Genomic DNA, 27,800 nt, shown 5'->3' on the forward strand with positions numbered 1-27,800 from the left:
CGACTAGCAACTGGACAGTCGTAGAAGTCGAGAGATCGGCGAGTTGGTAGTCTCAGCCTAGCATTACCAGTTTAAACACCAGAAACACGGCTAGATCTGACACTCACTAAATTCACCAATTGTGAATTTTGAAAGCAGTTGGTAAATTTTATTTTAGTTTGGCGAAATAATTTCATGTAATAATTAACACTTTTTTGAAAATAACTGACAATTTTTGAAGTTTAATAGACAATTTGGCAAATTGTTTTGCTCTCCCAGAGCTAGCCATGAGAAAAGATATGCCGCACATGTTGTATATCTCTTCCACAACTTCCACTTTCATATACTGATGGGAAAAAAAAAAGAGCACACGCAGCATTGTAGACAAAATTTAATTCACTACTATTGTGGTAAATGTATTTATAAAATACAAGCATGTAATGTGCCACTGAATGTCAGTCATGTGTGATTGAATGACAGTAACATGGTTAACATGTTGAGTGGATGAGGCTTTTGGTGACTTACAATTTGCTGTTACTATCTATGTATTCCCTTATTTCTTTCTAGTATACTATGCAGAGTAGAACGAAGGAAATGTTTCATTTAACGACCCATTCAACACATTTTATTTATGGTTATATGGCGTCAGACAGATGGTTAAGGACCACACATATATTGAGAGAGGAAACCTGCTGTCGGCACTTTATGGGCTGCTCTTTTTGATTAGCAGCAAGGGATCTTGTATATGCACCATCTCACAGACAGGATAACACATACCACGGCCTTTGATATACTAGTCTTGGTGCACTGGCTGGAGCGAGAAATAGCCCAATTGGCCCACCGACGGGGATCAATCCCAGACCAACCGCGCATCAAGCGAACGTTTTACCACTGGGCTATGTCCTGCCCCTTTTTTGTATTATTATTGTGTTTAAAACAGTTAAAGCAAAAAAAAAAATAAAAATATATATATTGCTGGTCTTTGGTCAGGGCATGCATTTATTTCTACATCACATGTCAACATTTTTATTTTCTTTAAATTTCCCATGGTAGCTATAATGGTGCCATCTGTACCAGAAATAATGTAATGAACCATAACATTTTGGATTCACTTGAGGTCATTGGGGGGGGGGGGTGGAGGTTTGAGTCAAAGTAATAACAGTTATTTTGGCCATATGGAAAATGAAGGAAAGCATTTAGGGGTCATCCATTTAGTACGTACGCACATTTTCCGATTTTTTGCACCCCCTCCCCCCCCCCGTACACATGCGTACGCCAGTACCCATACCCCCCCCCCCTTGCGTACATAGGCAAAAGATCGTCAGTCAGTACCAGTAAATGTAGACAATGCCACCGTCGATGTCATCATGGTATACTATAATTAATGAATACTGCTCATTGTACAAATGTATTAAACAATGCTTGACGGCGAATAAAATGTTTCTAAATGTATTATAAACCGGAACGTCTGCTCTGTTTTAATTACAAAAAAATTCAACGTCAGTAAATAATCAAATTAACTATATATATATTTTTTAATTTTACCCTAATAACACCCCCCTCCCCCCCCCCCTCCGTACGCAAGCGTACGCAAAATGGCTCTTAAATGTTCACCCTCCCCAAAATGCGTACGTACTAAAAGTATGCCCCCTTAAGATACCAAGGCAAATGAGAGGGCACCATGACCAAAGTGGAGGGACCAAGGCAGATGAAAAGGACCAAAAAAGAGAAGTATATACTTACCTTTTCTGTGCAAACCATGCTTTTCCAACAAACAAAAAAAAGCATTGCCACATCAATTCTGGAACTTTAGTCAGACCAGGCCCTGTGCTTATAAACCTTAAAGTCTAGACTTTAATAAAGTCCAGACTTTAACGTCATGGCAACGCCATTCAAATAGCATTATTATCAAGTTTTATAAGCACGGTCCCAGAAACGGACTATATATTATTTTTGACCTAAAGAGTCCTTCATAATTGGAAATACATAACTGTATGAGATAGTGGTATCAATGCTTGTATTTAAGCAGTTCATTTAGCATATTTACTCATAAATCCTAGGTTATGACCATCCCATGGGTCACCTAAGGACGAGTTTGTATAGACTGAATGATCTCTAGCACTGGATACCAGACATTACTGTAGATAATTATAACTCAGTTTATACTGTACCTCATCTTTGCAAGCTAAGGTACCATTCTGTATAGCATACAGTATAGAAATACGGAATGATGCCGTGTATTAGCATAGTCAGGATTTTGTAATGTGAAGCGAAGTGGAGCATCCATATATGTATATATTACCCCAGTGATCACTCACAACAGGGAAAATATTTTTGATATTTTCTCAGTGAGAAATATTCTGCATTGGTATACATGTACGTACATGTGTGTCAAACACAATGGCATTTAGAGAGGAAAAAATAGAATAACACACTTGGTACTAGTTATTATCAAATTTATGTCCCACGTGAAATAATTTTCATTTGTCACTCGCAAAAGCTCGGGACATAAATTTGATAATAACTGCTAACTCGTTTATCATCCTCTATATATTTCCCAGTATTTTGTCTGGGATTGGCACCATACATTTACATATTTAATTTTCCAGGAACATACATACACCCTACCCCAAGCCTATTCCCTTCAGCAATGCCATTTCTATTCTGTCATTTAGTTTGGTGATCACAGGCCTCAGTGTAGTAGATCAACAACCCTTGGTTTACAGGGTCCCATTCCACGAAGTGATGTTAGTATTAAGATCACCTTAAGTGCATAACTACCTTATGCATCTATGGTGATCTTGGCGCTAAGATCACTTCATTGAATGGGGCCTTGGCTAGAGGGTTTCAAAGCAATCTTAGTGTTATGATATCATAAAACTGCCATAAGTTATGACGTCACCATGACACATGCCATAGTGACGTCATAGCCTAAGACGGTTTTACTGTATTGTAGCACTGAGATAGCTTTCAAAATTTGGGTCCAGGGTTCCATTCCATGAAGCAAAGATAGCTTTGTGGAACGGGGCTCTGGTCTGTAATCGTGTTCTGTCGCCTTCCTGTTGCCCCCCTTCACCAACCTCTATAGCTCTACCCTGACGTATTGATCAGCAGAGCTTTTCTGATGCTGGTTTATCCTACAACCATCTGTCAACTGTTCTTTACTTGGTCATATCTATCCCAAATACATACATGTGTGTATTATTTATCCTTTGGCCCAGTGGTAAAGCGTTTGCTTGATGTGCGGTCAGTTTGGGATTGATCCCTGTCTGTGGGCCCATTTGGCTATTACTCGTTCCAGCCAGTGCACCATGACTGGTATACCAGAGGCCGTGGTATGTGCTATCCTGTCTGGGATGGTGCATATAAAAGATCCTTTGCTGCTAATCGAAAAGAGTAGCCCATGAAGTGGCGAGTGCGGGTTTCCTCTCAATATCTGTGTGGTCCTTAACAATATGTCTGACTCCATATAACCGTAAATGTGTTGAGTGCGTCGTTAAATGTGTTGAGTGCGTCGTTAAATGTGTTGCGTCGTTAATGTGTTGAGTATGTCGTTAAATGTGTTGAGTATGTCGTTAAATGTGTTGAGTATGTCGTTAAATGTGTTGAGTATGTCGTTAAATAAAACAGTTCCTTCCTTCCTATTTACCCTTTGAATCATAATATATTGATCATATTCGTAGACTTACCTTTGTTTGAAACTCGATAGTCTAATGTGTGTTTTTGTGCTGAGGTATCATTAAACATTCATAATGTATATACCAGAAATACTGCACATCTCAAGTTTTTTATAATTCCTTTCCTTTCAGGTTGTAACAGTTTTAACTTTTCATGTATATCGTAATCATCTGAATATTATGATTTCTCCTCTGTGTCGGTGTGTATGCGTGGGTGTCTGTGTGTGCGCATGCGCGCATATGTGTATGTTTTGTGTGTGTGTGTGTGTGTGTTCAAATCCTTGTGTTTGATTTTTCCTATAAGAATAAAATTATTTTGAACCTCCCCCCCAAAAAAACCCACAAACCCTCCCCCAAAAACCCACCAACAACAACAACCCAAGTATAAATAATGAAAGTGCCTTGGCCCAAAAGTACATGTATATAAATGTACAGGTACATGAATCCATAGTCAGTTTTTATGTTCCCGACACACTGGTGTGAATTCTGCTCAATAGGAAATGTGAACTATAAAAAAAAAAAAAATATGTACACTTGGAAAAAAAAAAAAAATCTTTAAAAAAACACCCCAGCAACAGTAACGAAAACGTTATGTGCACATTATGTAGCAATGTGGGAAAATGAAGTTAAATTAATGCATTGTGACATATCGCTGGTGAAGTGGATGTCCTTGGGGTTACCCACCTCATACAGAGATCACCTGTCTGTTGTCAGGGAGCATTCCTTCAGTCTTAATCACAGGTGACAACTTTCACACCTGACTAACATCTCAACTGACAGCCCACAGCCGGGTAGGCTGCTGACGGATTTCCATCATATGCATTGCGTGTGACATAAATCTGATAATATACCACCTACTGAAAAAATAACACTTACATCAGTGGTGGGTGGGTGCCATTTGTTGGATAATGAAAGAGATATTTGAAAAAAAGAGAAGCCGGGATTCAACAGACGCCCTCCCGCCTTATCTCTTGTTATTGTCAGATAATAAATTATATTTTACGTAACTACTAACCGTATATGTGTGTAGGATGTCTATATTGTTTGGAACAAGAGGGAGCGATCTTGTTTGATAATAAATGAACTGGAAGGACTCGAATATGTTTATCATTACAAAACATATCATGTATCTCTCTTTAATGCATATTTAAAAAATAAAATTCTTTAACTATTAGTGTGTGTATGTGAAAAGGCTATTTTAGATGGTCTTGTTGCATAATATGTAAGGATTCAAAGGTGAACTTGATCACAAACCATATCTAATACTTTTTCTCTTTTTTTTCTTTTTTTTGTTATACCATAACCCAACTAGCTCAAGAAAAATAACTGAAGTTAATTTTTCTTCAGTTAATATAATATTTCTATTTATTAATACCCATTTCTTTCATTTCAGCCAGTGCACCACGACTGGTATATATCAAACGCCATTAGTATGTGTTATCCTATCTGTGGGATGGTGTATATAAAAGATACCTTGCTACTAATGGAAAAATATAGTAATAAAAAGTGCATTGTCATTTGCTAAACTAGGGGTCTTAAAAATTACTTGAGGATGGGATGCACAAACATCTACTTCTATCTCACTTGGTATTAACAGCAAACAATTGAATGAATGAATGAATGAATGAATGAATGTTTAACGACACCCCAGCATGAAAAATACATCGGCTATTGGGTGTCAAACTATGGTAATGCAAATAAATAAAGTGATGATCAACATCAATATAAAAATTCAAGGTTTAAACAAAAACAGTGTAAAGAACTGTGCAAAAATACAAATACAAATATCACAGAATTTTACGGACACCGAATTTTACTCTAAACTTCAATTTGTGCTGTATTGGCCATTCTCAAAGAAAATGTTACACCCCTGCACCACGGTGAGGTTACAGCACGCGCAGGGGCAGCAAACAATTAACCCACATCCTGGACAAGTACTTGTAGCACAGATAATTGAGGTGGTTACCTGGGAAAAGGTGCTTGAACGTTAAGTGATTATATAAACACAATAATAAATGAAAAGGGAATGTTTCTAGAAAAGTGGTATTCAGTTTTGACTGCACATACTTAAATATTGGCTATTAAATATAAATATACTCCAAACCCCAGGCTATCTTTGGATCAAGGTAAAACTGTTGACACAAAGTGTTTGTCATTTCTGGTGGTTTGGAATCAATTATTTGTATAACTTTGAGCTGAAAATACAGTTCAACTTGTTTAAAGTTTACGTCTAAGGGCACGTTCTTCCAGATTTCCATGTACGGCAAACATTGGTGTTTCTCGTCCAATATTTAGTTTGATGTCTTCCTTTTGTAAATTGCAGATCTGTTTTCTGACAAAGGGCAGTCCATCAATGAACTGACAAGGATTTGAAAAACAGAATTTGAGTGAAGCCAGGATGACGGAAAACAACTGTAAGTATGAGAAAAATACACAGTTTTCTTACCTATTATTTACTGCTTTCCTTACACTCTTAAATAAGCCTGTAATATGCATATGCATATCAAGTTGATGTTCTTTTTTAATTTTGTTTACTTGCTGAAAAAAGGCCATCATAAATCTTTCAATAGAAAGGATGACAAAAAACAACTAAGTATGAGAAAAATACACAATTGTTTTACCTGTTATTTTACTGCTTTCGTCATACTCTTGAAGAAATCTGTAATATGCATATATGGAACATCAAGATGATGTTCTTTTTAAATTTTGTTTACTTTCTGAAAAAAGGCTACCGTAAATCTTTCAACAGAAAGGATGACGGAAAACAACTGTAAAAAAATACACAGTTTTCTTATCTGTTATTTTACTGCTTTCTTCACATTTTACGAAGTCTGTAATATGCATACTGTATTGTTCCTATTTGTAGCGCCCGGGCGCGATGCAAAACACAAAGGGGGCGTGCTAATTAGAATACTAGAACACGTTTCGTAATACATCTGAAAAATCCTCGTATCAAACTGTCAATGCGTCTGGCTCGCTTAGACATCAAAAGCTTTGCGGCCGAGTCACTCCACCAGTGACGTTTTCTTGTTGAAATGACGTAGCATACCGTACATCATCAGCTGATTTATCGAAATACATGGTACTGTGCACGTAGGCATATAGGGCCTGCGGAGTGTATTTGAAAGTGGGGTGGGGGAGGGGTGTGTGATTGAGACCCCTCATACTCTCCCACTTCATTTTGTCACCCAGTCTGAATATATTTTAAACGGTGTTACGGTGTCGGTATAAATACCTACCGGTATGTTTGTACTTCCGGTTTTGAACAGCGTTAACGGAGTGTCGTGCGTTCATTCTGCGTGGAGATAACAGCGACATACATTTGATAAACGACATGTGTGACATACTGTTCGCCCATACTAGTGTCGTAGTGCTTCACCTGTTTGGATTTTATTTGTTTACCGATTATTGTCATTGCAAGTCGGCAGTTTTACTATTTTACGGGTACCGTTTCATGATACACTTCTCGTGATCATAGGGGGCGCTTATATTAGAGGGGGCGCTACAAATAGGAACAATACGGTATATATATACAGAACATCAAATTGGTGTCTTTTTTAGTTTTGTTTACTTCCTGAAAAAAGACTACCATAAATCTATGAATAGAAAGGATGACGAAAAACATCTTTCTCACACACCCGTTGGTAAGAACACCATGCATTATTTTTAATAACACATGGGTTGTTAACACACATATGTGTGCTAACAAGTTCAAGACATACGACTGGCTGCTCCTAGGTGATGACCAGGTCACCAGTGCCATGCAGCCAATGAAAACCAACATGGTGGAAATAGATTACACTGTGACATATAGTTAACCTGTGTCTGTGATGCATAAGTTTGCTACAAGTTTGTTTTTTTAGAATATGTAAGAAATAGAATAATACATTCTTGTCCGTTAGATACCATTTATCTCACAACTCAATGTTTAAAAACATATCAAACTCGCTTTCACTTGTTAAGATACATTTTAAAACAACTTGTTGTGAGATAAATGGTATCTCATGTATTAATATTCTTTATTTCTTACACACCCGTTGGTGAGAACATCATGTGTTATTTTTGGTAACACATGGTTGTTTACACATGTTCAATTAACCTTTAGACTACTGGATTATTTTTTTAACAAAAACCATGTTGAGTGGGTACAAGTTTATAATTTTTATTGACATATACTAGTATTCATTTAAATATTTTATAAATAAATGAAATAAAGTTCATATATCAATCGGTAAGTATTATTTTTGTAGGTTTTTGTAATTTTTTGGATTTTTAGATCAATTAATGGTGATTAAAATGAGGCAAAAAATCGAAAAAGTCGCATTTACTTACAGGCATTTGTAGCCAGCTGTCCAGTATTTATGTCCATTATTCCCGATAACAGTGGTTTTCTCACCAGAATATTTTAAAAAACCTAACTACGATTCATATTCAGATTTTTGTTGTTGGTAAAACGATCAAATTTATTATTAAATTAGCTGTCACAATCAGCTAGCAATCTCTGAAAATTATCATGACGTCCCGCCATTGTTGTCAAGCGAAAATACTTGCCGAAAACCACTTTTTGAACTGAAAAATTCAAGTTATTTTCAATTGGAAAAAAAATCTAAAATAAAAGCCACCATTTTGAAAAGAAATCTTTTTTCTTTTATTATATTTCCATTTCTGGTGAGTGCCTTGTGCAAAACGGGGGCAAATATGAATTAGGGAATGCAATGTATGCACTATACAGTATGTTGACTGACGTAAAGTTCGGGCAAGATATATCTCACCTGCAGTAGTCAGAAGGTTAACAATTAACAATTTCAAGACATACGACTGGCTGCTCCTAGGTGATGACCAGGTCACCAATGCTATACGTCCAACAAAAAAAACAATGCGATGGAAATTGATTACACTGTGATGTATAGTTAACCTGAGAATCTTGTGTCTGTAATGCTTAAGTCAGCTACAAGTACAATGGCTGTAAATAACTTTTAGTACAAAAAGATGTTAAAATTTGCTTAAAACCTGTTTTTTGAGGATATGTAAGAAATAGAATAATACATTCATGTCCATTAGATATCAATTATCTTACAACTTGTTGTTTAAAAACATATCAGACTCGCTTTCACTCGTTACATACATTTTAAAACAACTCGTTGTGAGATAAATGGTGTCTAATGGCTACTCATGTATTATTCTCTATGTAAATATGAGAAAAATACACAGGTTTTCTTACCTGTTATTTTACTGTTTTCTTCACACTCTTGATGAAGTCTGTAATCTGCATACGGAACATCAAGTTGATGTTCTTTTTATTGACTTTCTGAGAAAATACTTTTTTGGTGATGCTCTATTATCTGGCCACTAGTCGAGGTAGGCCTCTATTCAACACAGACCTCTATTCAAGGCAGGTTTCTATTGTTTTCAGTAAAAAAAATTCTAACATAGCCTTGCTGTAAGGTCATCTTCTAATTTAGGCCTCCAAACTGTTTTGTACATGTGGAACCTCTTCACTGAAATGAAAAATCATTTTCGTTTCCTATTGTTTTTTCATCATGCAACAAGACTTGATAAGATATAACATGTTTATTAACACCACAAAGCTACAGTAACATAAACAGGCCTTTATGTAAGGCAAACATCTATTCAAGGCAGGCTTTAAAAAAAATTGCAATGCTCTGAGACCCAGCCTCTATTCAAGGCAGGCATCTATTGAAAGATTTACGGTATTTGGTGAATGTGATAAATTGTGGTATTAAGATTTTGTATTAAATTACTGGCAAACTGTATTACAGTAATATTAAATACATCCCATAATGAAATTAAGCAAGCCTTACGATCATGATGATTCAGATAAGTTTGTATTACGATACGGAACTTGGCCCCATGCTTATAAACCTTTAATGTCTAGACTGCAGGCTTTGGTAACATTTGAAACATTAATATCGTGGCAGTCGTACAAATTTCATGTGGCAATTCATGCTTTACTAAAGTTTTATAAGCGTGGGCTCAAGCTTATAAAATATTGCAGTCTAGACTCAAAAGTAGAAACACGGATTCTCGACTATTAATGTCGCTGCACCGTTCACTTTGAAATACGCTGGATGTCATCATACGTGCTGCAGTTTCAGATGAATGTAAAGTTTTACGAGAATTAGTTCCATGGTGTGAAGTATTGGAATACATATCATGATCGTAAACCAAATTAATTAATTGTCATTGCAGTTCACCTGTTTTATATGCTGTATTAATGCAACGCGTTGTGCGGTATAAAATTACCTAATCTAATACTCTGAGTACGACAAAGATTCAGTTAAAGGGTCCACAGGTAAAAGCTGTGATACATGTCACATTTTGAGATAATTGAATTTTAAAGTTTACCACTCTGTAGTAATGCAGTCATGGAATATTTATTAAATAAGCGTGATTCACCAACAATAATTATAGATTTTTTATTTTCTTGTCATTGTGACCTTCACATACATGACCTTTATAATATTGATTTTCTAGACATCACAAGTTTTTATAAGTCCATCTGTCTGTCTGTCTGTCCATATATTGATGTATGAATATCTATATATTGTATGTATGTCGAGGTTGACTGTTACATATATAGATATTAATGCACCAAATTGCCTGCAAATTTGTAGACTAACCATGATGTGTTTAGAGCTATCCAGACATCCATAAAAAGGATGCTGTTGAACTCAACCACATGCATCTATGTATGTATGTATGTATGTATGTATGTATGTATGCATGCATGCATGCATGCATGCATGTATGCATGTATGCATGTATGTATGTATGCATGTATGTATGTATGTCTTTTCAACAATTATTACTTATGGAAGAAAATCCTTGTCTGAGTCATATCTTCCTTATCAATCCATATAGGATCATCAAACCTTGCATGTAACTACAGCTTGGGATGGCGGTGTGTCACATACCATAACTAGGTCAGTGGTCACCATGACCTTGCTTGCTTGCAGTTACAAATTGAGATGGCAGTGTGTCATGTACTATTACTAGGTCACTGTTCTAGATAATAGACCTTCTGTCATAGATAATTATATACACGTATGGAATTATTGATTAAATACATTGTGAGTATGCTTATATGGTATGAAGGAGCATGTTTGTAGTTAAAAAGTACATTCAGTACTTGGCTCTTTTTTTTTTTTTTTTTACAATAATGGGCACCATTCACTTCCATATCACGGCATATAGGTCCAAAAATAAAGTTTTCTGATGTAGAATGTTTAGAGATTGTAAGTTATTACTGTTTTTCATCTGCCAACAAAGAGTGGTTACGGACACTACACGGGTGTTATAAGTTATAATATTATGTAAAACAAAAACACAACAAAAACACAAAGTAAATAATTGTTTATCTGCTTCTTTTAATGTATTCCGACAAATTAATAGTGTAATAATTGTTGTAAAAAGTAAATATTTGATCTTGGCCACAAATTTATTATTTTGTTATGCCATATCCAAAAAATGTTTTACACTTCATTTCTACTGGTATTGACAGTTCTAGGAAGATCTAACTAGATTTTATTTCAATGAAAGTATGCCTATTTCAGGGAACATTTTGTTTTTAATATCTTGATTAACAATATTTCTAGTACATTGAAAATTGATTAGCAACTACTGTTTAGTGTTTTAAAATTGTGTAGTGATCTCTAAAAATGTATCAGTGGGCATTTTAATTCTAAGTTTATGCTTATGGCAGTAGCTTCTTTCTTTTTCACCTTAAGGTTACGGACACTACAATTTTATATTACAAGACAATAACTCTTGATATTTCCACAGCATTTGTGTCTTGTCAAATTTTAATTAGAAACATGTATAGATGAGTGGAGGTGAAACATTTGCAGTGTTTTTGTCAGAAAGATTTTTTTTGATATGACGCTATGAAATTGAATGCAACAACAGTCAACAGGGGATATGGGGGGCCTTCCCCAGAAAGAAAATGGGTTATGTTTAGGGTTAGGGTTAAGAAAATTTTGTTTTACAAATTTTCATTAGCAACTACTGTTTAATGTTTTAAAATTGTATAGGGATCTCCGAAACTTGCATAGAAAATTGCGATGCAATATCGAACAAAATGTTCCCTGTAGTATGTATGGTTTTTAAAAAAATAATATATGGTTGTGATGTGAAAAAAATTAAAATTTAAATATAAACACAAAACAAACTCTAGATAGCACCTTTAAACTGAATGAACCGGCCTCGGTGGCATCGTGGCAGGCCATCGGTCTACAGGCTGGTAGGTACTGAGTTCGGATCCCAGTCGAGGCATGGGATTTTTAATCCAGATACTGACTCCAAACCCTGAGTGAGTGCTCCGCAAGGCTCAATGGGTAGGTGTAAACCACTTGCACCGACCAGTGATCCATAACTGGTTCAACAAAGGCCATGGTTTATGCTATCCTGCTGTGGGAAGCACAAATAAAAGATCCCTTGCTGCTAATCGGAAGAGTAGCCCATTTCCTCTCAAAATCTGTGTGGTCCTTAACCATATGTCTGACGCCATATAACCTTAAATAAAATGTGTTGAGTGCGTCGTTAAATAAAACATTTCTTTCGGGTTTTTTAAACTGAATGAAGGAAATTGAATGTGTATAAACAGAACTGTCAGTCTGTAATAGTCACCGGCCTTGGTGGTGTCGTGGTTAAGCCATCAGACTGCAGGCTGGTAGGTAAAGGGTTCGCAGCCCGGTACTGGCTCCCACCCAGAGCGAGTTTTAACAACTCATTGAGTAGGTGTAAGACCACCACACTCTCTTCTCTCATTAACCACTAACCAAGTAACAACTTGCCCACTGTCATGGACAGATAGCCCATATAGCTGAGGTGTGTGCCCAAGGACAGCGTGCTTGAACCTTAATTGGCTATAAGCGCGGAACAGCAAAGCCCGGCGGGTGATCAGGTGGGCAGGTTGTTGTGCACATGCACGATCGATGATTTCATTGGTTAAAACAAATCATGTGTTCTGTTGCAGGTGTATCTAGTTTAGACTGCTACTTTATCCACGCCACATGTTGCACTCATTGCATTGTCAGAACTCAGTCCGGTCGAATGATCTTTGAAAAACTAAATTAAATATTTAATTTTGTCTAAATAAAAAATAAAAAATGAAAGGCATGTTATTTAAGCTGGTGTTGTGAATGTGAGATCAGTGTCATGATCGCTCGTGTCTTGTGTCTCGTGCAGTATTACATCAGAGTTGACAGGTCCGTACATGTAAATGATTGATAAATATACCAAACCCAGTGTGCTGTCCCCATTTCATATTTAATGTACAATGAAATCCCTTTTAACTGGACACCCACATGACCAAGTAAAGAGTCCAGTTTTTAGGAGTATACGGTTTAGAGAGGTTCTGTTCTGTACTGATATTTAAAAAGCAACCATGAAAAATGTCTGTTTTTGAGGGAATTGTCGTTTATTAAGGGTCCGATTTTGAGGGTTTTCCCATGTCTGTGGGAAAATTACAGTCTGTTATATACTCATCAAAAAAAGAAACTGGACATTGATTTTCAAAGTTTAGTAATAAAAACCCCACATGATACATGGTAGACATGATACAAGCAACCAAAGATCAAGACGCCATGGGGAAGGGGATTACTCTGTACATGTCCAAAACAGTATCTCTGGGAAACATGTACACAGGCATATGTGTGACATAAGGGTGGGCAACATGTCTGTATCGGTTATGACCACAGGAGCCCTGATAACAGCTTGACAATGGTGATGCATGGAAGCAATCAAACATTGCATAACACGTTATGGAATGTTCTGCCACTTACGCTGCAGTGCTGTAAGAAGTTGTGGAAGTGTCAGGGGTGGTGGATTCCTCCGGCGCACACGCTGATCCAGTGTATTCCTTAGATGTTCTGTTGGGTTTGAATCCGGTGAACGGGCAAGATAATGTCTGGACATTGTGGCGCTGAAGAAACTCCTGACTAACACGTGCAACATGTGGTCTGGCATTGTCATGCTGAAACATTCCACTGTTGATATTCATGTGTGGAATAACGTGATGCTGCAGGATCTCGTCTCGATATCTGATGCCCATCGGTGCACCTGCCACATGCAGAAGAGCCGTCCTTCCACCATGATGTATTCCTGCCCACACCATGACACTGCCACCACCAAAACGGTTGACTTGTTGCACGCAGTTTGGAACATAACATTCCCCTCGACGTCTGTAGATATGTGTGCGTCCATCAGCACAAGACAGGAAAAAACGAGACTCATCTGAGAACAAAACAGTCCTCCACCTGGAACGTGTCCATCCCACCCTCTGCTGGCACCACTGCAGACGCTCCGCTAAGTGATGTAGGGTCAAAATGTTACGTCACACTGGTCTTCTAGGGAAAATTCCTGCATCTCTCAGCCGATTACGAACTGTCTGGTCAGAAATTCTGCGTAGTCCAGGGATTTGTGTTGCTGTGGTGGTTTGATTTCGAAGATGACACACCCATGATGTATCGATCTTGAGCGGCGGTGGTTACTCTGGGACGACCTGACCTTGGCCTGTCGTTAACATTTTGAGTAGTGTTGTACCATGCCCATAAAGCAGAGATGGTCTGTCTGGAGACACTACAGTGCCTTGCCACAGCTTGTTGAGTAGCCCCTGCTTGCAATCTCCCAATGGCATTATTGCATTACCTACAGTATACTAGAGCTTGTCTTCATTGTTTTGTTTAATGACACCACTAGAGCACATTGATTTATTAATTACATTTGGTAATTCTGACATAGTCTTAGATAGAAAACCTGCTACATTTTGCTATTAGTAGCAATGGATCCTTTTTATGCACCATCCCACAGACAGGATAGCACATACCACGGCCTTTCACATACCAGTTGTGATGCACTGGCTGGAACGAGAAATAGTCCAATGTGCCCATCAATGGGGATCGATACCAAACCGACCATGCACCAATCGAACGCTCTACCACTGAGCTACGCCCCAAATGCAGAAGCATATTGGTCTAAATATGTTCATAAGATATCTATTATAACATTAAAAATATCAGAAATAAAATTGTTTTAATTTTACCTATATTAAAGTTTCAAATTAAAAAAAAAAAAGTTTGGGGAGTGGGGGGGGGGGGTGCAAGATGGTCAGTTTGCTGCACTCCTAACCCTTTCCATCCATGTGTGTGTAGAGGGGAACACAAGTGCTTACTCATCTTTGATATCGAAGACTTAATTAAGACATGCTGTTGTTTTCATGCCATTAAGCATATTTGTCAGTTTTTCTTATTTTTACATTCATAAACAATAAACATAAGAAAATACCTTTTATGTTGTCAGTGGATACAACAGTAGTGTCATTACATGCAGCGAATGGTTGCAATAAGCATGTACAATATCATTTGCCTGTTAATGGTATGGTTTTTAATGATCCTAGGATATAAAGGTATAATAAAAGCAAATAATAGATTTATGTCTTAACCTACACAAAAGAGAACAGGTTTAATTAACTTATTGGCAGATGTTTAGCAGAGCTCATGAACATATTCATGAGACATTTCCTTTACAATCTCAAATAGATTTTTTTTTTTTTTTTCTTCTTCTTCTTTAAAGAAGAAGATAAGATGTAATAGCAATAAATATTGGTATCAAAATCCAGGACCGATTTTTTTATAAAATATTTTTTAAAAAACCTAAACTCCACCAAAAAAGATATGGCAGCAATAAATATGAATAACGTTGTGTGATTTATAATGAAGAGGTTAGTTTGAGAAAAAGAGGACGTGTGTTATTACGTGTATGCGTCAGTGCTCGGGACATGATGAGTGATGGCCCTTTAGCTTGTTTTGACATTTATTGATTCCACTTTCCATTAGTCATTTACTCAAAGATGACATTATGTGATAGAAAAAAAATAAAGAACGATGTCGGAGGATGTTGCTGGTGTCACCGAACATAAAAGCATCCTTTGCCATTAAAGCATGCTTCCAACATTCTTGTTAAAACAACCTTCTTTTTTTTCCCTTTCTTTTTTTTTTTTCTTTTTTTGCGTAATGTAATTTGGTTTCTCCAAACAACAGCACTAATGGTGTATTCAAAGATTTGTTTTTCTCAACACCCATTTTCATAATCCAGATGTTGTGGGCTTTTTTCAATGCACTTTGTTAAAAAGAAAATAGCTATTGATTGGTGCTAATTTATCCAACCTTCTATGGTCAATTTGTCAAATGGGTTACTTTGATTGGATAGAAATGTTTACGGTTGTGTTTTTGTACTGCTGAAAAGATGGGGTTATTAAAAAATTAAGTTTGACGGAATGTAATTTTAGTTATACCTGGTATTTTACAATTAATCTTGTCATTACGTGTATCACACCTGCACATCTTAGAGAAATGATAAGGGCAATTGCAGAAGTGATTATGGTGTGGGTGTAGGTTTCTGATTGTTGTATGAGGATACCTGAATTTTATGACCAGGTATACTAGTATGTGTTTTATTTTGTATTGTCAGGGTAAGGGTCAATCAAAAATTGCTTAATGATTTTCAAGCCAAACCCCACTACCACCTTAGTGATATTTAGTAAGAATAAAATGGGTTTTTTTTTATGGTGTTTCATAGGTGCCATTACCTACCGATACTCCTATATAACTACATGTATGTATTTAACATGTATACATACAGACAAAAACACACACACACACACACACACACACACACACAAATATATATACACAATAAACATGTACATTAAAATAACAAACTGTTAACATTCAAAACATAATATTTCACATTCTAGGCTAACTACCAGAACATTTTACACACAGTTTTAAATTCATGCGTTTAACAAGTTCCCTTTAAACGTTTACCAAATTTTTGTTAAGAATTGTAAACACTGCAGTGTTTGCGGTGAGCGATGCATATTTAATCAGATATGTGTAAAACACAAAGGGGCTGCCGTCCTAGCATCAACAGGTGAAAGAAAATCCCACTGTGTCAATAATTTATCAAAAGTCACCAGCATGTGTGGGGAGGTAGCTTAAAAGAACTCTTAATTGTTAAACCACTGGTTTACAGCAGGTGCTTACAGACTTGAGGTGGAAACACAATCTGCAGAGTGAGAAACCATTGAGGTGCATCAACAATAGGTTGGCGTGTGCCTGATGTCAGGCATGTGCAGACAACAAAAAGAGGCTTAAGAGCATAATTTTCTTAACACTACCACAGTCTGTAGACTGAATTAATTTAACAAAAAAAATAAAAAAATAAACTGTCTGTTAAAGGTTGCCATTCACGAAAGTATTTCCCATTGGTGATAATGTTTTAACCGTGTCTAATTCAACTGACGTAATTGATGTTTCAGCCCTCCTAGACACTTTACATTAAATTTGATTTAAACATTGGTCCTAACAAAGCACATTGTTTACACAGATTTTCAATTATATTTTGTATCATACCGTATTCTGATTTTAACATCAGAGTATATATTACTGAGTACTATTTATCACCCCAGCGGGCATTCATAATCAGAGATGCTTAATGTGCGGTCAGTTTAAGATCGATCCCCGTCAGTGGGCCCATTTAGGAGATAACAATTTGGAGTTTTTAGATATGTGGATGTTATTGTCTATTTGATCCCGCAAATATAATTTTTGACTGAAGGCATTAGCCTGAGGTTAAAAATAAAACATTTGCAGGCATCAAATAGACTATAACACCAGCAAATCTAAAAAATCATATGGTTATGTCCATTGTAAACTGAATCGTTTTTCTACAGAACTAACTGTATATTTGGTATTTCTTGAAAAAAATACCTGGCTACAATCTTAACTGTAGACCCTTGAACCGCCAACTTGGCCTGTTCCAATTGCTAATGACGTCATTAGCTTTCCAGGTGTTATTTTCATTTGATCCCGGAAAAAGAATGTAATTAACCAATCACAATATATAACACACTCGCCATCAGTTTACAATAGGCTATTTTTCATTCCAGTCAGTAAGCCACGACAGGTATATCAAAGGCTGTGGTATGTGCTATCCTCGCTGCATTAGGGAAAATGTAGCGGGTTTCCTCTGATGACTACTTGTCATAATTACCATGTGTTTGATATCCAATAGCCGATGATTACATGTAAGTAATCAATGTGCTCTAGCAGTGTTATTAAACAAAATAAACTTTCATAACCAGAGAAATAAACATAATTTCAAGAATTTAATCTGTCTAAAGTAGCATTAGTAGTACTTATAGCTAATAATTGATCTGCTGTCCTAACCAGTTATACATGACTGGTAGATCAAAGGCTGTGTGGTATGTGCTGTCCTGTTTTGGAAAGTACATATTTTAAAAAAAATACAAAATTACATTACATGGAAGACTGACTAAGCAAGCAGTATAAAACCAACAACACATGGTTATTTGTTTATTACCAATTGCATTATCTCTGTTTTTTTTATACCTACTTTTATTTTGTCTTGCCTTTTAATTATTTGGGCAGTCAGTCATCGCTCCAGCGTTTTTGTGTTTCAGTGATGGAAATGCATCTGATAAAAACATTAATAAGTAAAACTATTTGGGCAAATAGACAGGTGTGATACTTAGATACGATGAGTTTCATTTCATCAACTTTCAAAAAAGACATTCAATTAAGGTGTTATATTACATCCATACTGTGCATACATATATCATTGTTACATGTGTGGTATATGTTACAGCTCAATTTATTACAGAACTATTTAATCCTTTTATAGATTTTGTAATTTATTCCATTTTTGTTGAAATCACTTCCATGTTGTTTTCTTCCTTGTTGTTTCCGATGCCATATATAACAGTAATTAAAATGTGTTGAGTACATCGGTAAATACAAATTATCTTTTTTCTTTCTTTCTTTCTTTTCTTTCTTTTTTTCTTTCTTTTTTCTTTTCTTTCTTTTTTCTTTCTTTCTTTCTTTCTTTCTTTCTTTCTTTCTTTCTTTCTTTCACTTCTTGTGTATTCTACAAGTTTATTGTACTATGTTACATCTATCTAATAGTATATATTCTTGCATACGGTAATAAATAAATGAAAACAACATATCAGTGTTTTTGCCAGAAAGAAACTTTTGGGTATGTCGCTATGAATTGAATGAAACAACAGCAGCCCTTGAAATTTGGACAAGTTTGCTACGGCATTTAACTGCAACTGCACTACAGTAGCGATTTTAAAGAAAAGATTAATGCTGTTAAAATTATTCATCTATGATCCACTACAGTAATAATATGCTGAAAGATGACATCTCATCTTTATTTTAGTATGCTTCTATACCGGAATAAACCGATTTATATTAATTGAGGAAACATTGGGCCATACTAGACTATAAATGCTTTGCTAGAGACCTTTCACCACTCTCAGATTTGCGACGGCAATGAAATGCTGTCGAAAATCAATTTTGCGATAGCTTTTGCGACAACATTGCCAATTGCCGCCGCGAATTTCGAGGACTGCAACAGTCAACATAAGAGTATGGGGGGGGCCTCCCCCAGAAAGAAAATTGGTTTTAGTTTAGGGGTCGGGATAAAAGAATTATACAGTAATGATAAGAGTGATTAATTTAGTCAAAAGGTTAACTTTAAAAAAAAAAGTGCAAAATGTTTTGGGTATGGTGCCATACCTGTTTTACCTTCTGTCAGAAACCCTGCATATATATGTAACATTCTTTGTATTTATTTTGTACCACCTACATACATATAATACTTATAAGTCAATGTGCTTGTGTGGTGTGGATGTTTTATTTTTATATTTGTTAGTTCCCTACCAGTCCAACCAGAGGGGATTATATGTTTTATCTCCATCCTTCTGTCTGTCTATATATCTGTCTGTCTGTGTCTTGTCTGTCCATCTGTCTCACATAGTTATCCTGACAGTTTTTTTCTTTTTTCATAATGCCTCAAGATATTGAGCTAACATTTTGTTTACACCATTACGATGTACTGTTACATATCAAGTTTGACTTTCATGGCAATTTACCCAGTTTTGACAGTTATGGACCTTGAACTTACTAGATACAAAAATGTGTTTTCAAGATTGGTTTTTCCTAATTCCTCAATATATTGAGCTGAAATTTTGTGTTTAACTTTATCATGTACTGTTAGATCAAGTTTGACTTTTGTAGCAAATGACCTATTTTTGGCTGAGTTATTGCCCTTAAACTTAAGAGATATGAAAATTTGTTGGGCTCAGTAGTAGACATGTATTGCTTTAGCAGTACTTTCAGAATGCTAGTTTACATGTATTTCATGTCAGTTGTGATACACAGTGATGCCAATTGAACTGCACAAGCGATATTGTTTTAATAGCTTAATAGTTCAGCAATAATATCCATTTACAACTCCCCATGTTTAAACATCCATCTATCTATCCAGCATGTAAATGTCAACAATATCCCTATCAGTAATAGTCATAAATGAATATTTTTCTTCCATATTGCTTCTGATGTGGTCAATTGTTTTTGTTTTTTTATCAGTCCTCTACAGGTTTAACCAAAAGTCTTTTGTCTGTCTGTCTTTTTATCTTTATGTCTGTCCATCTGTCCTACATATATTTTTCCAGACTTTATTTTTTTCCAGTGCCTTCAAATATATTGAAATAAATTGTTTTGCATAGCTTTAATAATTTTTCATAGAGTTATAGCTCTTGATCTTAGGACATACGAAAATTAGTTTTCTGGTCTGTTCGCAATGCATCAAGATGTCGAACTGAATGTTTTTGCATAGCTTTATCATGAACTGTTACAGGTCAAGTTTGACTTTCATAGCAATTTACACCCTGGCCCTTGAACTTAGGACATATGAATATGTGCCCAGTAGGGGACAAGTATTGCTTTAGTAGTACTCTCAGAATGCTTATTCCATAAAAATTTATTCTGACAGGGTTTACTAGTCTTAAATTACATACTCTTATGATGATCTAAATGTAGTCTTAATAAGGTGTAGAATTACAGTTGGCATCATGCCACAGGCTATGGGTTTGAATCTCATCGTAGACTGTTTTGAAAAAAATAATTATATTTACATTCATGTAATGCAAGTTCATTAACAAATGGAGGGTTACGGGTGAATAACTTTAAATATGTTCATTATTTGTTTGGTAGGTATTAATGCATTTATATCCTGAGGGATTAAACACACTCAGTATGGGCACATGCAGCATCTGATGTCACATTGCTTCACATTGTGATGTTTTCATTATGTAACTAGAGAAGGCCGAGAGTATTGAGCTATCTATATCATGCTAGGAAAGAAGATTGTAATTCTAAAAATATAGTAAGCAGGCTAGAGGTTTTCAGAGCTATCTTAATGCTACGATATTTTGTAAAACCACTGTAAGCTGTGATGTCAGAACAATGCATGCCATAGCCTACGACAGTTTTACGATATCGTAGTGCTATGATATAGCTTTGAAAATCGGGGACCAGGTACATAGTGTCAGGTATATTTTAGAGAAATGTTTAAAAAGTGGGACATAATAGTAGAAAGGCTGAACACACATGCACACATACACACAGACAGACACACAGGCGCACATATGCTCACACACACACAAACACACACACATACACACACACACACACACAGAGCTCAGTTTTTTAGTCATTTGAATTATAACTGTATGACAGATACTGTTTAATGGAGTCTCTTTTTATGACCTTTTTTGTCCACTGATTGTCAATGTCAGTAACAAGTTCAGCATCAACACTTAATGTGGATTTGATAAAATTAACCCAGTAGCAGCAATAGTGCTATCCACAAAGTTATGACTAGCTATGTCACTGATATGTATACATTATATATACGGTATACTATGGGCTGTATAGTTTGCATAGTAACTGCATGACACACCCTTATTACACAACAGAGTTGACTCTGTAAAGTGTCCATCACCACCACTACTACTACTACCACCACCACCACCACCACCACCATCATCATCATCATTGTTTTCATCATCATCATCGTCATCATAGGCATCAAGGAATTGCCAGTGGTTGCACCTTTGTGGTGGGCATCATATTACTGCAAGCAGTATGTGCTTTGTAGAGTAAATAAGTGATATTCTCCTGTACACTTTGACATCCAATAGCTTATGATTAATTAATCAATGTGTTTTTGTGGTGTCATTAAACAAAACAAAAATGTTTACTCCTGTAGACAGAAAAGTCTATCCTTTGGATTGTATATCATCAGGAGCATCTGCATCCATAGAATTATAAATGTCAACACATCAGTGGTATGTGATTTATTTAATAACATGGCCCAGCATACAGTACAGATTGACCCTTGGCCATCATCATCATCATCATCATCATCATCATCATCATTTTCATTTTCATTGTGACTAAAATTGTATTACTACTAAAGTTTGTATTATCATCAAGGGTTCCACCATGGTGGATTGCATAATTCTACTAATAATGATTGTTCCCTTATCATTACCATCATCATCATCTCATTCATCAATATCATCATTGTCATCATCATTAATTGCATACATCTAGCCATCCTCATTAACTACATCCTTGGAATTGCCATCATCTGTAGTCTATCATCATCATCATCATTATCATCATCCATCCCTAAAATTGCCAGCATCTGCACATGAGTGAAGTACTACTATCTTGTACAGTCATCATCATCATCATCATCATCAACTCGTCATCGGCATCATAATCATTAGCAACTCTATCCATCTGCATATCAGTAATATACATATACTGCTACAACATAATTCATTCATCATCATAATCATCATCATCATAATCATCATCACCATCCATCCCTGGCATTGCTAGCATCTGCACATGAGTCATAGTTAATTTTTTCAATCATCAACATCATCATGATTAGCTTCATCTTATCATCATGAGCATCATCATCATCATCATCATCATCATCTCCATACGTGAGTCTGTCCATCCTCAGAATTGCTTTTCATATCAACGTCATTGAACTACTACTCCTACTATTCCTGTTACTAGTACTCCTGCTACTCCTGCTACTCCTGCTACTCCGGCTACAGCCAGGCAGCGAGTGTTTTGTATAGAGACTGCATGACACACCCCTGTATACAGGCTAGCGGACCCAAGAGACGGTATTGATTGGCACATTCGTCAGTTGGGATGCATACAACATAGTGTTCAATTAACTGATGCCGGGACAAGCCAAACGACTGGAGGCTCACTCACTCACTCACTCGCCAGGCCTGGCTGCTCTATTGTGCGTTCCCCAAGACCCGACACAACCGGCTTGACTCTTTAATCGCCAGATTCCTCTGACCCGCATCGCACGAGAGTCGTTGCATGTAAATATGCGTGAATAAAGACGTCACTTAATGATGGCAATGGATGGCTACCGTGTTGGGGCACCAGTGGATACCTTGCCCTTGTACAGATCGTACCTTAAGGTAAGAGGTCAGGTTTCATCTTGGCAGACGAAAAAAATTGCTTGATGTAGCTTCAATTAGTTGTTAATTTTTCACACAGTCTTGATAGATGAAATGATATGGTAATGCGAGGTTGTGTAGGTTTATTGTAATACTATAGTCTATATAACCATATATATACAGTGACCACTTAAGAGAGTATCAGAATATTAGGTTTGCTGCCTAATACACATGAATGTGACTATATTAGATTATTAAGGAACATAGTAGCTATTTATTTTCTTTTTGTAAAATTTCAAATCATATATATACATGTACAGATAGAAAGAAAGAAGTGTTTTATTTAACGACGCACTCAACACATTTTATTTACGGTTATATGGCGTCAGACATATGGTTAAGGACCACACAGAATTTTTTTTTTTAGAGGAAACCTGCTGTCGCCACATAAGCCACTCTTTTACGACAGGCAGCAAGGGATCTTTTATTTGCGCTTCCCACAGGCAGGATAGCACAAACCATGGCCATTGTTGAACCAGTTATGGATCACTGGTCGGTGCAAGTGGTTTACACCTACCCATTGAGTCTTTCGGAGCACTCACTCGGGGTTTGGAGTCGGCATCTGGATTAAAAATCCCATGCCTCGACTGGGATCTGAACCCAGTACCTACCAGCCTGTAGACCGATGGCCTGCCACGATGCCACCAAGGCCGGTCTGTACAGATAGAGCTGTATTGAGTAGTCAGATAGAGAGTAGCAAAATATTAGGTTTGCTGCCTAATACAGGTGAATGTAACTCTATATTAGATTATTAAGGAAAATAGTAGCTATTTATCTTCTTTTTGTAAAATTTCAAGTCATATATACATGTACAGATAGAGCTGTATTGAGTGGTCAGATAAGAGATGGTTCAATTCATAAATTTTTAATGCAGTTAAATTTTTTTTAACTATATTTGTTTTAGGGAATATATAGTTGTTTATCTTAATGGTTAAGGAATGGTGACTTGCAATTGTGTTAGGTTTTCTTAATATTTAAAATCGTAATACAATGTATTGGCTAAACATTTGGTTAAGAGTATCAAAATATGGCTAAATCTTAATTCTTAAGTTGGCTGATGAGATATCTAAACGGTTAGATGATGGATCGACTTGTAATTGTGTTAGAAATGTTTTAATTGTGTTAAAATGTTTTTAACATATTTATTTTTGCAGTCAAACCTGTATTATTCAACCGCCTATGGAAGCATTCATATATAACATTGTTAAGACAGTTGATTGTTTAATACAGGTGAATTTGTACTGTTGTCCATGTTGTGAGCGAATAGTAAGGTGCCCACTAAAGACAGGTAGCTGCTTAGCAGAGGTTTGACTACCATATACTATGTATATATATATATATATATATATATATATATATATATATATATATATTATATATATATATATATATAAAACACATTAAAAACACCAGGAAAATGAGCAAGTACTAAGTATATTATGATATCAGTGTATAAATATGAAATTATGGTACTAAATATTTTAATTTAATAAAAAAAATGGGGGAAAGACTAAAAAAAGTAAACTAGTTGACAATGTTGATGTTGAAGTCTGTCATGAATCAATTGTTTGCTGTCATCCAAATAATTCATTTTAAAAAATGCCTTGATTCACTTAATTTCTTTTTTAAATACATTAATTAAAACATTATTAAAACATCATTTTCAGTTTTTTAAAAATGTTTCTGTAAAACTGATTGTAAAATGGCCTTAATTCACTCTTTTTCAATAGAGATTATTTAAAAAAAAAAAATCAAATACATGAAAAATAATAATCATAAAGGGGGAAAAAAAATAATAAAAAAAAAAAAAAAAGGGGGGTATATATATATATATATATATATATATATATATATATATATATATATAATTTGATCCACTAATATCAAAATGTCTAAAGTGATGGGCTGACTTAAAGGCTAACCAAATATTTTAAAGGATGGCCTTCATGTAATAGCATTATTGATTTGAATTTTGATGTGTTTGTGCCAAGCTCATGAACATTAGAGTCGGGTATTATTAAAAGTCTCTTAATGAACGTGTATATTCACTTTTGATAATGAGCATGTGTGGTAGATGAAATCCTCAATGTGCCTTATTAGCCATCTCTGGAGAGGGTGTGTATGTTTTGTGTGGGTTTTTTTTTTTTACATCAGTGATCTTATTCGTGATCATTAAATACTGCACATATGATACGGTTCTCAGGTAATAATCATTCATTAGACTTCTCATTAGACTACAGCCTATGGTGACCAGGATTATGTCGAGGTCAGATCAGGTCATAGGGTTTAACGTGCACATTCAGAGCAAGCTGTTGTAGCACACACCTGTCATGGGTGCAGGTGTCGACTTTTGCTGACTCCTCCATCCAGGACAGGAAAGAATTTGAATTGGGGGGGGGGGGGGGGGGGGTGGGGGGGGGGGGGGGGGGGGGGGGGGGGGGGGGGGGGGGGCAAGGGTTACCCACACTGGCAGGTGCAAGGGAGCACAAGCAGGGTAACCAGGGTTGGTAGTGTCATTATGTGGAAGTTTTGCCTGGCTATTTATATGAGAGTAAAGAGTAAAGTTTATTTTATTTAATGACGCCACTGGAGCACATTGATTTTTTATCTTATCATCGGGTATTGGATGTGAAACATATGGTCATTCTGACACTGTTTTTTAGAGGAAACCCTCTGTCGCCACATAGGCTACTCTTTTACGACAGACAGCAAGGGATCTTTTATTTGTGCTTCCCACAGGCAGGATAGCACAAACCATGGCCTTTGTTGAACCAGTTATGGATCACTGGTCAGTGCAAATTGTTTACACCTACCCACTGAGCCTTGCGGAGCACTCATTCGGTATATGGATTAAAAATCCCATGCCTCGACTGGGATCCGAACCCAGTACCTACCAGCCTGTAGACCGATGGCCTAACCACAATGCCACCGAGGCCGGTATTTATATGAGAGAGACAGACAGACTGGGAAAGAAGGATGGAAGTGGAGGGATAGTATGTTTGCATGTATGTGTGTATAAAGAACATTCTAATTCCTTTTTTCTCTCTTTTCTTTCTTTCTTTTATTTTCTTTTATTTTCCAGTGATGAGTCATGTTACAATAAACCTATATTTAGTATGGTATAATAAATCAAAGAGCACAATGTTTGACTTGATCAAATCAACCAATGATGTGCAGAAATTGATTGTAAATTGCATTTTGTGAAAATTTACCTTTAGATGTCATCTGATCTTTTAACAGTAGAAATAATGCAAGGTTGATTGTGAATGTTGTGAAATTACCAATCATTGAATTTACAACAGGATCAACCCACCTACCAACCCCCCAAAAAACAACAACAAACACACCAAAAACCCCAAATAAAAACATACACAAACAAACCCACTGTTATCACACCATCATCAATATTACAGTAGTTTTTGGATAATGGTTTTTGTTGAAGTTAAAGTTTGTTTTGTTTAATAACACCACTAGAGCACATTGATTTATTAATTATCGGCTCTTGGATGTCACACATTTGGTAATTCTGACATATAGTCTTATAGAAGAAACTCGCTACATTTTTCCGTTAGTAGCAATAATCTTTTGTATACACCATCCCACAGACAGGATAGTACATACCACAGCCTTTGATATACCAATCATGGTGCACTGGCTGGAACAAGAAATAGCCCATGGGTCCACCAATGGGGATCGATCCTAGACCGACCGTGCATCAGCCAAGTACTTCACCACTGGGATATTGTGGATGTTCATCTCATCAATTAAATATTTAATCATGACACACTGGCTCGCCCCGATGGTGCACTGTATAAATCATTATCCATCCAACTTGAAAAATCCCATGATTTCCATTGTGTCATCCCAGTGGTCTGTCGACACTGTTATTGTTTGTAGGTGGGTCAGCTTCTGCTTGGTGATACAGCGACCAACTGAAGCTGTTCAGTAGCAATTAAGGCTTGATGATTACCAACCTCCCACACACATTTTATTATGTACTGTCCATTAGATAATGAAAATCTCCACATGTGGAGGAGCACTTTAATACCAGGGAGCCAGCCGTGCCTGAATGTTTTCACTGATGAAGGAGCTGGTGTATTCCAACCCGAGCCCCACGACTGGTATATCACATGCCATGGTATGTGCTGTCCTGTGATGAAGGTGCTGGTGTATTCCAACCAGAGCCCCACGACTGGTATATCATATGCCATGGTATGTGCTGTCCTGTGATGAAAGTGCTGGTGTATTCCAACCAGAGCCCCACGACTGGTATATCCAATGTCATGGTATGTGCTGTCCTGTCTGGGAGGGAGCATTACCGTAATGTTTTCACTGATGAAGGTGCTGGTGTATTCCAATCAGAGCCCCATGACTGGTATATCAAATGCCATGGTATGTGCTGCCCTGTGATGAAGGTGCTGGTGTATTCAAACCAGAGCCCCATGACTGGTGTATCAAATGCCATTTTATGTGCTGTCCTGTCTGGGTGGGAGCAGTGCCTTAATGTTTTCACTGATGAAGGTGCAGGTGTGTTCCAACCAGTTCCCCACGACATGTTTCAAATGCTATGGTATGTGCTGTCCTGTCTGAGAAAGTGCATATGAAAGATAACTTGTTGCTATGTAGTGGGTTTCCTCTAAGACTGCTAGTATGTGTAAATATCCAATAGCCTATGATTATTAACTTAATGTGCA

The 27,800-nt window shown here is 36.5% G+C and overlaps 1 protein-coding gene across 3 annotated transcripts in view; it reads left to right on the plus strand.

Annotated features, from left to right (window-relative positions):
* The window catches only part of LOC121389502 (TOX high mobility group box family member 4-B-like), a 116,676-nt gene that overhangs the window by 25,233 nt on the left and 63,643 nt on the right, over positions 1–27,800 (plus strand). The window contains exon 2 of one of the 3 annotated variants that reach the window (XM_041521156.1): positions 5,980–6,070. Coding sequence is in view for 2 of the 3 variants with exons in the window: in XM_041521154.1 (XP_041377088.1) it covers positions 22,996–23,067 (72 nt within the window). In the remaining variant the exon portion in view is untranslated. Of the gene's footprint in view, positions 1–5,979; positions 6,071–22,701; positions 23,068–27,800 lie in introns of those variants that run through there. The other 2 variants (XM_041521154.1, XM_041521155.1) reach the window with 2 other exon arrangements.

The sequence above is a fragment of the Gigantopelta aegis genome, chromosome 14 (assembly GCF_016097555.1).
Source record: "Gigantopelta aegis isolate Gae_Host chromosome 14, Gae_host_genome, whole genome shotgun sequence".
NCBI classification, from domain to species: domain Eukaryota; kingdom Metazoa; phylum Mollusca; class Gastropoda; order Neomphalida; family Peltospiridae; genus Gigantopelta; species Gigantopelta aegis.